Consider the following 14,157-nt stretch of genomic DNA (forward strand, 5'->3'; position numbering starts at 1 on the left):
CCCACCTTTCAAAATCTTTCTTACTAGGTTCATTAAGAAGTTGGAGCACTCGTGGAAAGCCCTTGTTCATGATGGGGTGAGCAGCCAAAACCCACTGCTTCTTGTTGTTCTGTCTTGTCTGGGAAGTGCTGGGTGGTGACGATTGTTTGCTTTTGCTCTGAAGAGGGAGGAAAGGGAGGGTGTAAAGGAGAGAGAGAGAACCCTATTCCCTTCCCCCCGCTTTTGTATGTCATTTTGGGCTGTCATTTCTTTGGGGGGTGGGGGGAGACCAGAGCCTGCAGATGCAAAGATCCAGTCATTTTGTGGTGTTTTTTTATTTGTTACCTGCCTTGAGTTTCTTCCTGGAACTAGATGGTGTAATAGTTTGTTGTTGTTTTCAGTAAATAGAATGAAGCTTTTGGGGTGAACGCTCCTTAATGCTTTTGGGGTGGTTTCTCTAGAGAAGCCCACCTGACACCAAACATCTTTTTGGGCACCAGTTTTTTATTTCTTTTCTGGCGTACAATGGGCCATTTTGATAAGAATTATCAGTTTCTGGTCAATTTTTTTCTGGCCATGTATTGTGTAGATGTCAGCTTTTGAGGTGGCTTTCTTGTAGTATGTGGGCAAATTGTTGCTGGTTTTATTCCGATTTAAATTTTGTTGCCTTGGTTGTTTTTTTGTTTTCTTTAAAGTCCCTCACACCTGCTTTCATCCTTGTTTACTTGATGTGACTCTTTGCCATTTGGCTCTTCATTGCTGTTTTGCAGGACACAGTTTCAGTTCACCGGCCCAGTTTTTACGCGGAAAGGTTCCAGCGGTTCATGTGTAACGTTGTCTTCAAGAAAATCCCTTGTAAGTTACTTAGGTTCACTGGTCATAAACGTACCCTGTTCTGGGTGGGTAGAGCTCTAGCAGGCTTTTCTGGGGCCCCTCTGAAAATAGTGTGACAATTCTGCTGCATCGGTGCCTTGGAAGGATTCCCAGCAGACCCAAAATAAACCCTGCCATACATGATGGTACATGATCTAAGCAGTTCTTAGCCCAGGCCATGGGACTTTTGCCTCTCCAGATGTTTGCAGGACTCCTTTCATCATTCCTATCATCATCATCATTATTATTATTATTATTATATTTACTTTCTGCCCTTCCTCCCAAAGGAGCCCAGGGAGACAAACATCAAAAAGTTAGAGCAGTACAAATTAAAAAGAATTGCAGAGTTAAGACAATAAGAAACCCTTGGAGCTTCTAAAAAACCTTGACAAGCAATAGCCATGCCTGCTGATGGGAGTCCAACAGCGCCCAGAAGGCCGCAGGTGGTCAAGAAGCCATTGAAACCTCTCGGTTTGGCTTTTTGGTTGGGATGTTTAGGGAGAGAGGCTGAAGCTCAGTCACAGTGCCAGGCTTTGCCTGTCGATGGCCCCTGGGTTGACTATCCAGCCTATCTGGTTAAAGCTACCAGGCTTGAGGAGACCTCTGAAAGCTGCTGCCTGTTTGAGCACGTGACACTGGTGACGATGAACCAGTGGGCTGACTTTGGAACAAGGCAGCTCCCGCAGCCCCGGCTTCAGAGCCAGTGAGCTGATGGATTAGGCCCCGTGTCTTGAAGTGAAGGTTCAGGCCCCAACACCTTATCTGTTTCATTTATTTGTTGCATTCTGTGCCACCTTTTTTTCTCTTAAGGAGCTCAAAGTGGCACTCGTGGTTCTCCCCTTCCTCGCTTAGTCTCCACAACAGCCCTTTGAGAGGACTGAGAGGCAGTGACTGGCTCCAAGCTCATATGCAGGCAGCTTCCTGGCCTGAGTGGGGATTTGTACCGGGGTCTCCCCCGTATCCTAGTTCAGCACTCTGCCCACTACAAAAACGGGTCTTGCTCAGCAAACCCCCAAAGAAAGCATCCCTTCAAGACCTTGGGAAACCACTAAACCACAGTATGTTGGGCATTTCAGTTCCATTTCCGCCCCCCCCCCCCCGTGGTCCTAACTTGGTTATTGTTGAGTCGCAGCTACTTCAAAAGCTTTCTATTTCAAGTGATTTGAGTATCCTTCCACCCCCACCCCCCATATATTTTTTTTGTGTTAGGCCTTGTGCCTTGCTTAATAGGCAAGACAAAGGCTGCCAATAAGGCTACATCTGCTATACACGCCTGTGGTTTCTCTTTCCCTTTCCAAGTTAAATCTTCCCCTTCGAAAAAGAGCCGGTCTGGTGCAGGACCTCCCCGGCGGCCCGGCCAGGGTGGCGCCCCATCCCAGGTGCAAGGGCTGTGCGAGGCAAAAGCGCAGTTCACGATGGAGGCGGAAGTCGAGCAAGGTTGGTGGCTCCCCAGAGGTTGGGGGGGGGGGGAGAATGGGGAGGACGAGGAGGCATGTCAGGACCAAGGCCTTCCTGCCTGTCCCAGCCTGACAAGCCGTGGCGACACCCAGAGTTGTCTTCATCAGTTGCTCGGCTGCAGCATTCCATGCTTCAAGCGGGGAGGTTTCATGCTCCCTGCATAAAAACCCTCCGCAGAGACAGGGGAAAGACATGTTGGGGGACCAGACTCTTCTGTTCAAATGCTTTCATGCCCCTTCCGTGCATAATGGCTCGGCCCATTGGTGGATTTAGCCAGAGGTGGGGCCTCTGTTTGTCTCTCTGAGCATGATGCTGTTCAAACTAGTCTGGGGTGGAGTGGGGTAGGGCAGTATCCTCAAATTACAGCTTTAGAGCTTGACCACCGCTTTTTCCCTCTTCCTTAGGTTCCCAGCTGGGCCGCCCTGACCTTCTCCCCCACACTCCCCTTGCAGAGGAAATAAACAGCGACTCAGCTGCCACAACCTTATCCACCTCCTCCTTGGGGAGCAGAAGCCACGATTCACCAGCCAACAGGTAAGGCTGGGCCCGGCTGTTGGCTTCTTGTTGACTCGCAGGTTTTCCGTAAATGCATGTTGTCTGTCTGTATATGTGTGGAAACCAGTCTGCCATAAGACTGTTCGAAGTGAGGCTGGGCTTATTTTATTACAAAATTAACTCTCGCATGCTGTGATCTAGGGCTGAGGACCCGCAGGCAGTGGTCATGGCAGCCCAGATTTGCAGCTGGCTTTCCCCGATGGGAAGTGGGTGCCTTGGGAAAGTGACTGCGGTGTGCTGCACCGATCCTTTGGTCCCTCCCCTCTCCTGTAATAGAGCAAATTTATTTGACTGTGGTTTGCATTCTTCTCCCCCCTTCTTTTTGCCTTCGAAGCTGGCAGCTGGTGGGCCAGCTGGCATCCCTCAAGGAGTGCACTTGGGGTCTGCCTGCTCTCGCTGACCTTTAGTCTACTATAAGTCGAAGTTCAACAGGGAGATGAGGGACACAGACACCACGCTGCAGCCGAGGTTCAGAGGCAGGAAGCTATGGAATTTCAGGGGTGTGGGTGTGTAGGGGGCTCTAATAATATTTATTATTATTATTATTATTATTATTATTATTATTATTATTATATCCCACCCATCTGGCTGAGTTCCCCAGTTTCCCCACTCTGGGTGGCTCCCAATTGAGTGTTAAAAACATCCTGTTTGTGAGCTTTTCAGGGAAGGCATCTGCTTGGGACAGGAAACCAGAGCAGACAGACTTTTGCTCTGATTCAGTTGGTCTGTTCTTAGAGCTCCCCAAGGGCTTTTCGGGGGGTGTTACTAGAAGCTGTAGGATCAGGACTTCACTTCTGCCTCGCAACCTCTGCTTGCTTAGGAAGAAAAACCCAAGCAGGCTGCAAGCCACATTAGATGCCCCAGTCTCCAGGCAGAACACCAATGTAGTTTGACTGTTTTGTCACAAAGATCTTTGGCAATATCTTCATTATCTCAAGATTTGCCTTTGCGGGGCAAGAGGATTTTGGCATGTGACTTCAAAACTGCTCCTGTGTTTAGCCCAGCCCACCCTGCTAAGCTTAGTCTTCAGCTGCACAACCTGCGGTATTGCCATTTACGACTAGCTTTAAAAAAACCCCAACAACCCTGTTTTAATTGCAACAGGCTCTTTGCCAAAAGCAGTTTTGCTCGGGGGCCTTGTGACCTGAGTCAGCCCCTGCATTTGGGAATCTCCCCTTTTAAAATATAAATTTGCATGGCATGAAGAGACAGAGATGAGGGAAATCACAGCTTCAGGTGGGGAGCTGTCAGGTTTTGTGAAGGCGCTTAATTGAAGTCACTCATCAGTTGTGGTTAAAAAGTCTGTCTTGTCTTGCTTCTTCCCCCTTTTGCACCTTACTGGATGAAATGCAATTGCGCTTTCTTGACACAAATATACCAAGCTAGCTTGATTTCTCTCTCGCCACCCTTTTCATGTAATGTTCCTTCCCTTCTCTGTTGCTTTATCACCAATCCCCAACCCAGCCTCACCCCCATTTCCACCCCCTCTTTAAATTCCCTCTCCTGTATGTAACAAGAAGATAAGAAGAGGAGATTTAAGGAAATAAAAAAGGGGTGGTTCTGGGTTGGGGGTTAGTTAGCAGCTCCACCTGCTGGTGGTTTTTTTTTTAAGGGTGGGGGGAAGTCCCTCCTGGACTAATGATTAAAATTTTATTTGCATCTCTTGCTGAATCAGCAGCTTGGAAATTGGATTGTGAATTGCAGGGGTGGGATTCTTCTCCAGGATAAAGGAGAAAAAAAGAGGAAGAATATATATGAACTTTGGTTTTCTTGGTTCAGCCGTGCCAGCTGTTTTTGGTTTTTGTTTTTGTTCCTTTTCAAAAAAGTGCTGTGCAGAGCAGCTCAGATTCTTAGATCCTCACCACTGAGTTCATTGCCACTGAGAGTCAGGAATTCTCTCCATCTCTTTCTCTCTCTTTTTATTTCTCTGTTTAGGTCTATAGGAGTGGAAGTTCACAAATCAGGTACCTCAAAGGATCCGACTCCGGAGACCACCTTCCCTAGGTGAGGGGTGGGGGGCCAAGACCTGAACCGTGGTTTAGTAGCTGTCTCTTTTTCACCTTTGAACTTGAGGAGGGGCTTTTCTGCTGTCCTGATTGGATGGTGTTTGGATTATTCTTAACGTTGTGCTGAAATGCCTCTTTGCTGTGACTGTACATGGCAGGGGCAGAGCAGGAATCCATGCCTTGTCTCCTCCCTGCCCTCCCCATCACCCGTAACCATCCTGCAAAGGTTCCTGTTGATTGCAGCCCAGCCTACCCACACCTGGGATGGAGAACACCCCACAATGTGAACCGAAAAGATTCCCAGAGGCATCTGGCTAACTATTATGGGAAAGAAGGATACTGGATTTGAGATCGGCCATTGGTCTGATCCAGCGAAGCTGCTATTCCCACCTCCCTGCCCACTCAGTCAGCCATACAGACTTCTAGCCCTCCTTTAGCTGCCCGAGAAAGCAGCTGGGCCTGGCTGCTTCCCTGGGTTTCTCACAGCTTGGTGTTCAGCTGTGTTTTCAGTCTCGCCCACATAGAATGATGCGCTTAACCCTTCCCCCTTCCCCTTTTAATCTTTGCCTAGGTTACAGGCAGAGCTATGCAGACATGTGTTCTAGCAAGACCAGGTTCAGCCTCAGCAGTAGCCGTAGGTGAGATGAGACATAACGCAGACCAGCCGGTGGGGCATTTTTGTTCTGTTTATTCACAAGTTCGGAAACTGTTCCAAAAGGAAAAGAAAATTGCTTATAGATAAAGGGAGGTGGAGACTGCCTTGCTTTGTCTGTCTTTACGCAAACCAGGAAGCCCTTAGGGAGGTGCATCTGAATCCGGTTTTTAGCACCCCCTTCTCTGTAGGGCTCGGAACAGATTGTGGGATTAAAGAAATAAATAAGACATGATAAGCTCCTGTCAGCCAACTTCTTTTATTTTGGTGCATTTCCGCCCTGCCCTTCAAATAGACCCCCAGGACATCTTAAGAAAACAACAGCCACAATCAAAACATACAAATGATACGTTTTGAGAGAGGTGTGTGAAGACTGCACAGAAATGAAAAGGCAGGATCAAAAACACCTGGGGGAAACCAAGGCAGCTTATCCTGTCCTCAAAACAGCATCAAGGGGAGCCTCCCTGGGGATTGTGTTCGGGAGTTTGGGTGCCGCAGCTTCAAAGGCAGGGAAACAGCGTTGGCTGTGAGCAGTTCGCCTGGCCGCCTCCCTGCCTTGCACTGGCCCCTCAGGGTTCTTCCAGAACACATTCTTCCTTCTCCTCTTTCTCATGCACTTTTAGACGACCCCCATTGCCCCATTTTTGAGGAGCTTCTCCCAGCCCCTGTGAAAATTGGGTGTGGGGAGAGAGAGAAATTGGAGCTAGGTATTTGTGCCACCTTGTGAAAAGGCCAGTTTGTGTTTTGCACATGCGTGGATTGAAAAACCCAGGAGTAGGCTTTAAAAAGCCGGCAAAACAATTGTGTTTTAAGGCAGTCTTCTTCCTTAAGAAGCCTTCACTTCACTTTGTCCCTTGCTACACAAATACCCCCCTATTCTCCCATCTGCCTTTTCGGCTGTCGCAGCACATAGCGTGTTTTCTCAGCTGAAACAGGCTATTGAAATGCAGCACATTTTAGAGAGGCTGCCATCACTTGCCATTTTATTTTTATTTTTAAAAGAGAGGTTTCCTTAACCTGGAAGATCTTGGGGGAAGGGAAGGAGTTGGGGGGGGGGTCACTGGTCTCAGTCGTCTCAGGAATGATGAAAGGTCTGTCTCTTGATCTCCACATAGGTCACAGGAAAACAGCTTATCTTCAGAGGTAGCTAGTTCAACGTTCTCCCAAGTAGGTGAAAAACTCACCCTGTCAGACAAGGAAGCCATCAATGTGTGGTGTCCCAATAATACCCAGGAATGGGAAGAACCTCTGGCCCTCCAGATGTTTCCAGACTACAACTCCCATCATCATCATCATCCCTGAATGTTGGCCGTGCTGGTTGATGGGAGTTGGGAGTTCCAGCAATCTCTGCAGGGCCACAGATGATGGTCATCCCCATCCCTTAAGGCACAGCCCCCCCAGTGTGGAATTGCATGTTGGGCTTATTGCAAGTTGGAAACTGCCTTGGATTTGGGTCCCCCCCTTTTTTCTCGGAGTGTTGAGTCACATTAATCAAGGTCTAATTCCTGCTCAGCCAGTAATTCTGCACTCAAGACTTTTGCACAGTTTTAATTCTCCTGCCTGTAGAAAGCTAGTTCATCAGGGAGAAGGGGAGGTTTCCTGCTTGCAGCCATTCTTATTTTTTCTAGAAGAGCCCCATCTCCCATCAAACTGCCACCTGCAGCTGGAAGCGATTGCAGCCAAGACACAGACTTTCTCCCTCTAGTGAGATCAGCTTCTGTCTGCAGCTGAACTCTCTCTTGGTTCAGGTTGGGGCAGAGAGTTGGTCTGGAGAAGCTAACTGGATTCAAAAGAAGCGAGATCAGAGAAAGAGCAACAGGAACCTGGGAAGGGCTAAGCAAGCGGCTATACAGAAATAAGACCCCACCTTTCATCCCCGTGTGCTTCAAGAGTTACTCTTGTTGCCAGCAATAACATTTTTGACTTCTCAAACACCCCCTCCCCACCACCCACCATGGAAATGATGAATGGGAAGGTCTAACACTCTCAAGCTTTGGTTTTTACCAGTTGGTTTGGCTGAGATTTTTTTCTGCGTGTTGTGGATTAAACTAATCAGCAAGGAGTTGATATTTCCCCTTCCTGCAGTGGAGGCGAAGGAAAGACCCAGCAGCCCTGAGACCCCTCTGGGAACCAACGGGAATCTCCTTGTATCTTGATGGTTCCCTCCTCTGTGACTCTCACATGCTGCTAAAGAGCTTCCCTTGGGGGCATCTGTTTGGCCTCTGTGAGAACAGGAAGCTAGACAAGATGAACCTCCTTTGGCCTGATACAGTTGTGGGGTTCTTTGGGGAAGAGGTCCTTACTACCGACCAGCTGGCCACTTATGGGGAGGAAGGGATTCCTTTGTAGCAAACACCTGCCCACGAAAGCTGGTACCATAAACGAACACCAGTCCTGTTTTTGAGCAGCCTTTGCAGTGTAACCTGGGGAGGCCACACGTCATAATCATAGTGCCCCTTTTTAAAGCATCTTATTTTTTTCCCCTCTCCCCTCTGCCCCCACCCAGCATTTCTCCAGGACCCTCCGCACCAGGACGTCCCTCTGAGCTGACGGAGCAATTTGAAGACTTGCCAGAGACGGAGATCAGCTTTGTAAGTTGTCTTATTTTACAGGAAGGACGGGTCACCAGCTTGGTGCCCGCCTGGCAACTGCATTGGACTCTTGGAACTCGCTGTTAGACCTAGCAAAGCACTGGCAAACCTCCGGCTGCCGCTTCTCGACTTTGCCTATGCTTATTTGTTTAATAAATTTTACACACCACTTCATTGTAAAAAGAAGAATCCCAAAGCAGTTTACAAGGAGAATAAAACAATAGAATTGCAGTCGTACCTCTGCTCCCGAACGCCTTGGGAGTTGAATGTTCAGGCTCCTGAACGATCAAAAAACAGAAGTGAGTATTCTGGTTTTTGAATGTTCTTTTGCAAGCCGAACGTCTGACGAGGCTTCCGTGGCTTCTGATTGGCTGCAGGAGCTTCCTGCACCCAATCAGAAGCCATGCTTTGGACGCCGAACGTTTCGGAAGTCGAATGGACTTCTGGAATGGATTCTGTTCGACTTCAGAGGTACGACCGTATCCATAAAAACAACTATTAAAATGTTCAAAAGATAAACATCAGCTTAAAAAACATTAAAACACACATCCACATTCTGCATCTATGTCTAGGAAGGCTTGTCTAAACAAAAATGTAGTCTAAACCAAAAGGAGTACAGAGAAGTTGCTGATGTCAATAGGCAGGGAGTTCCAGAGTTACGCTGCTGCTTGCAGCTGACCTGTTAAGGTAGCTCCCACTTCCAGGGTAACACGAGAGAAGTTCCTGTTTTAGCCACAGTAGTTAAATAAAACCCCACAAGATCAGAACCGAACTGGATTCAGGGTTTGCACTCTCTGATCCCCCTCATCCAGAACTGGTACTACTTTCCACTTTTTAAAAAATCCTCATTTCTTCCCAAGGATATTTCAGTTTGCCTCCTTCCAAAAATGACATATCCTTTTCTCCCGCAATGCACCACTCCACCACAGAAATCTCCTCCTAAGCTGCAGGCACGACCTTCCTGAAACCTGCCTAACTCCCTTTTCTTTCTTTCTTTTTTTGCAGTGAAATATCATGGGGTGGATTCCTTCTTTAGACGTGAGCGGAAGACTTTCCTCCACGCTCTCTGCGTTGTCTGTGGAGCACTGAACCTCCAGCCCTTCCCAGGCTGCTGATATCTAGAACTTTTAACTGATCTGAACAGACAAAACGGGGCGCTCAGCCCCTCACACACACACCTGCGGCAAAGTAGTGTTATCCGCCAACTTTCCTGAAGCCTGCCGGGTCTCTCATGGGGGACCCCGAGTTTCCTCTGGCGCAGGCGGAAGAGCGTTCCCTGAGCCACAGGCGTTTTCCAGGCTGTGTCTCAAGAAGGGACAGGTACCCTTCTAGGTGGTCCCAAATGCCTGAGCAGAGAACGTCTCGATGCTGCGAGGGGCTTCTCTCTGTGCTCCCGATCCTCCCCGGGAGCAGAAGGTCGGGGGGAATCAGGGTGTCTGTTGGTCTTGGAACGCTTTGCAAAAGGATGAACGTTGACGTTTTATTTTTAACTTGTATTTAAAACTCCCCCCCCCCCTTCAAACTGCCGTATTGGGGTGTTGGTTCTTTAGGTTGTTTGTTTTTTTAACGTATGTCGTTTTTAGGTCAAGAAACTTCTGACGCACCAAGAACAGCCTTTTCTCCCAGGGAGAAACTATCCTTTTGGTGGGGGCGAAGGGGGTGTGTGTCACACATCCAAGGACGTCTTGCTCATTTTTAAATCTTTATTTTTATTTTAGCATAAGCGATAGCACCTCGCCCCCTTTAAACTCTACTGTAAGCACGTCTGCTCAGAAGCAAGGACGGTTTTTAAGCCTTCAGCATTTTACTAGCGGACCAAACTTAATCCCCCCTGGCCTTTGTGAGGGAGGAAGACACCTCCCTTTCTCAGTATTAAGTCCTTTAAGGGACTCCAGACTTATAAACCTCCTTTTTTAAAAAAGAAAAAGAAAAATTTGAAATGCCCTGGTTTCTGGTTTGTTTCTTTTTAATTATACATATATATACACACATATATATCTGTGCTCAGATCTTGGCACCGATGCTTTCCAGCTCCTTTTGCTTTATAAAAACAGCCAACTTCCTCTTTTGTACGTAGTGAAAGTTTCCTACAACGTTCCTAGTTGCGATGCCCTTTGACTCTGAAGAAAGCAACTAGGTCTTTAAACTAGGGAGAGAGAGAGCGGGGAAGAAGGTAGCATAAAACCTTAGTGAAATAATCACTAAACTTTCCAAACAGGAGCCCCTTCGACAGTTTGGAACTTGTGTCATGCCAATAACTTTTGGGTTGGTTTTTTTATATATATATAAAAAAGTAATATTCTACATTTACGGTCAAGTTGAAATCATGACAGCCCTTTCCTCCCTAGAGAATTCCACCAAGAGAGTTTATATTTCTCCTAAATGTATTTTTTTATATCCCCCTTGCTGTCAGTAATCACAGTAAGAAGCTTAGAGGCTTATGAAGACAGGCCGGTTTTATTCTGTTTAAAATGTTGATGTATAGCGGAAGTTCCACCGGAACCTAAACTTGAAGCAAAACGCTTTCTTTTTTTCTGTAAGGAACAGGGAGTGCCCCACAAGTTCACATACCCCCCCCCCCCTTTTTCAGTGCCTGCTGTGGGTGTAGCCAAATTTTGACTACCCATGGTTCGCTTTTCACAGGTGGGCTGCACCTTAGGAACAACCAGGGTTAGCCATTATACTCTGCCCAGGCTTGACAAGTGTACCTTGTTTAACCCTGAATAGGGGAGGACGAACGGAGCGCTCCTGATCTCTTAAATACGGAGAAGAGATCAGGAAGTATGACGACATGTCGGGAATAATTGGTTGATTCTATTTTTTACACAAAAAAAAGTAGGGGGGACAGGGACAAATCCTATTTTGCATTCATAATGCAGAAAAGTAGTTAAATTCGTGCAGTTTTTCTAGCCATACAGAACTCCAGGTGACAACACACCTCTGTGTTTGGAGGAATTACTTCCTTGCCTTACCCTGCCCTCTCCACAATTCTCTTTAAGAGTTCTATTTTAAGTAAATGTCTATATTAGACACCCTTTGACTCTTCGGAAACATCCCCAGAATCGTCTATTTTTGTCCCGCGAGGAGGAAAAGAACACAAGCTTTTTTTGTTGTTTGGTTTTTTTTCCATGATGTTAATATTTATGAAGTTGTATTTAAGTGTATTCTTCCACCCCCACCAAACACCCCCCCCCCCAATTTCCATGGGGGGAAATCAGCTCTCCGAGCTGAAGGCGAGAGGAGTGGGGTTCTTTCTATAGTGTTACGATTTAATGACTTTGCTTTGACTGGGTTTTAAGGAAGCAGCAAGCACAAGTTCGGGCGTTTTTTAAAAAATTGGGGGGCAGGAAGACAACCCTCGCCTTGGACCCGTTTTGAAAAGCTCCAAGTCAACCTCAAGAAGTGAGTGGACTGGTTTCTCATTCAGTGCCGGGACTGACTGCCATTACCTCCCGTCATCGGAGGCGGGACAACTGAGGACTAGCCGCTCAGCGCAGCCACATCATGACTTGTTTCTGGGGCAGAGAGAGAGAGAGAGAGAATGAATGAACACATGGTTGCGTTCTGGACCTGCCCAAACATCCTTGTAGCCGCCCATCTCGATGTGCCGTGCCGTGGATTTTTGTCACTTCGCCCCTCGTGACTCTGAGGCATATCATTGCCTGTTCAAATGGATGTTGAAACCCCCTTCCCTTCTCTCTCAGAAAACAGCAACACCCCACGCCTGTTTTATCAGCTTCATCTGTCGGACACAATGGGGCGTAACATGCCGTGTGCTACTCGGTCCAATAAAGCGGTCTTTATTTCTTTTAAGAGCGTCCGCCTGTGCAACCGCATTTGTGCATTGCTGTGATTTGGATTTCTTTTACATTACGCTTGCCTGCTCCCTGAGGTCATCTCCTTACTCACGGGTAGGGTGTCCCCGCTGCTAAAAGGCGCCGATGGGGCTCTTATCTTACCCCACCTGGGATTGGATCTCTTCCCTTGCTCTGGGGGGCAGAGACCCAGGAGGTTTCCTTGCAGGATAAACCTGGTCTCAGCAGAAACGGAGGTGGCCTTGAAGCCTGAAACCCAATCTACCTCGCAAGGTTGTTGTAAAGTGTAAAAGGAGGTGAGGATTGGAGACCTGTGCCTGCTGCTCTGAACTCCATGGAGGGAGAAGGAAGAGTGGAATAGGAATTTAGTCCTTTACATTCCCTCCATGTCACTATCAGAGTTTTTCCCAAGCCACACTGTTCTTGAGTCCTGCTTTGAACCCCTAAGTAGCCTTCATGAACTCTGTTTATGTCTCTTGCTTGTAGGTAGAGGATAGATTGATGCGTGGTTCAAAACTAGGTAAACGTAAAGGGACCCCTGACCATTAGGTCCAGTCGTGGACATCTCACTTTATTGGCCCAGGGAGCCGGCGTACAGCTTCCGGGTCATGTGGCCAGCAGGACTAAGCCGCTTCTGGCAAACCAGAGCAGCGCATGGAAACACCGTTTACCTTCCCACCGGAGCGGTACCTATTTATGTACTTGCACTTTGACGTGCTTTCAAACTGCTAGGTTGGCAGGAGCAGGGACTGAGCAATGGGAGCTCACCCCGTCGCGGGGATTCGAACCGCCAACCTTCTGATCGGCAAGTCCTAGGCTCTGTGGTTTAACCCACAGCGCCACCTGTGTCCCGGTTCCAAACTAGCCTACTATAAAACTATAAAATTTGCATTAGTTGCTCTGCACACTTTTGCCTCTGGCCCTCAGGAGGTTACTTAGAAGGCAATGCGGCCCTTGTGCTGAAAGCATTCCCCACCCCTCTTCTAAGGCTACATCAGAGGGTAGCTGGGTCCCAATGGCCCCTGAGGCTGTTTTTTCCAACTCGAGTCCATCAGCTGATGTCCTTCATGATGTCATTTGATGGGCAGGAGGGCGCCGTTAAATCCTGCCTTGACTGAGATGTACCCATACCTCCACTTTGGCTAAGTCATGGCGATGTCAGGTGATTGACAGGTCGGTGGCCCTGCTGACCCAGCCACCAGATCTGGCCCATAAGGAAGATGGATCTGAACCATAGAGCCAAAGAGATTTTCCAACCTTGGCCTGTAAGGGTCGCAGAGGCATTTTTTCCTGAACCAAAAAATTGTACTGTTGAAATGAAGGCAGCAAGGCTGTGAGATCATTTTGGTTTCAACACTGGCAGCTGCATAACCAGAGCTTCTAGAGAGAGGAGTCCCTCTTAGCTGGAGATTCCAGGAACTGGACCCGGGATTTTCTGCTGCTCAACCCCTGATCACTGATAATTACATTTACACAGAACAGATGCACAAACACATAGAGGCATAAATAAATGTTTACATACCCAAGGATTTATACAAGCACAATACGCAAACATGCATATATGTACCCACCCCCATGTTACAAAACTTGGGACTATTTTTTCAGAGCCTGTGTGTAGAAGGAAAAATTGTGTTTTGATGCTGTAAACCTGCCTGTGATCGGTGGAAGGGCAGTGTATAAATTAAATTATTTTATTGCGTTCATGTATCCCACCTTTTTTATCCAAGTTCAGAGTGGCCCACATGGTTCCTTCCCCTCCTCATTTAATCCCTGCAACAACCCTGCGAAGTAGGTTAGCCTGGGAGGCGGTGAACACTGCCCTCCCCATCACCCCCAGTGAGTGCTTAAGAGTGGGAGGATTTGAACCCGGGTCTCCCCCGGGTCCTAGCCTGATGCTCTAACCTAGGGATGGATCTATTATGAAACGAATTGAACTTTGGGGCCCCTAATCTCACAGGGGCTCCAGAAGTAAGTTTAGTCCACGTTGCTTACAGTTTTTGAGGCTAGTAGACCCAGTTTCAGTCGCATGATGCATAACTAATTTTTTGTGGTATATGTTTCAATCCCAAAGACTAAGTCAGTAGCACAGATGTTGTAATGGTGGAGTGCTGTAGTAAATTGGCTGCTCTGCTGTGGCTAATGGATTTACCCCCCCCCCCTTTTTTTTTAACAGAGGTCAAGACCCTTGATGATGATAATTTATTTATACTGCTCCCATCTGACTGGGT

The 14,157-nt window shown here is 47.6% G+C and overlaps 1 protein-coding gene across 11 annotated transcripts in view; it reads left to right on the forward strand.

The window, feature by feature from the left end:
• Positions 1–11,927, forward strand: part of PIP5K1A (phosphatidylinositol-4-phosphate 5-kinase type 1 alpha) — a 44,804-nt gene extending 32,877 nt beyond the window's left edge. For 5 of the 11 annotated variants that reach the window (XM_080984633.1, XM_080984626.1, XM_080984631.1 and 2 more), the window contains 9 exons: positions 28–76; positions 750–834; positions 2,152–2,289; positions 2,715–2,844; positions 4,801–4,829; positions 5,443–5,509; positions 6,639–6,690; positions 8,030–8,114; positions 9,120–11,927. In XM_080984633.1, coding sequence (XP_080840759.1) covers positions 28–76; positions 750–834; positions 2,152–2,289; positions 2,715–2,844; positions 4,801–4,829; positions 5,443–5,509; positions 6,639–6,690; positions 8,030–8,068 — 589 coding nt within the window. In that variant the 3' untranslated portion in view covers positions 8,069–8,114; positions 9,120–11,927. Of the gene's footprint in view, positions 1–27; positions 77–749; positions 835–2,151; positions 2,290–2,714; positions 2,845–4,800; positions 4,870–5,442; positions 5,510–6,638; positions 6,691–8,029; positions 8,115–9,119 lie in introns of those variants that run through there. The other 6 variants (XR_013980188.1, XR_013980189.1, XM_080984629.1 and 3 more) reach the window with 6 other exon arrangements.
• Positions 11,928–14,157: the final 2,230 nt, after the last annotated feature.

Source organism: Podarcis pityusensis (genome assembly GCF_964106645.2).
Source record: "Podarcis pityusensis genome assembly, chromosome: 16".
In the NCBI taxonomy this organism is placed as follows: domain Eukaryota; kingdom Metazoa; phylum Chordata; class Lepidosauria; order Squamata; family Lacertidae; genus Podarcis; species Podarcis pityusensis.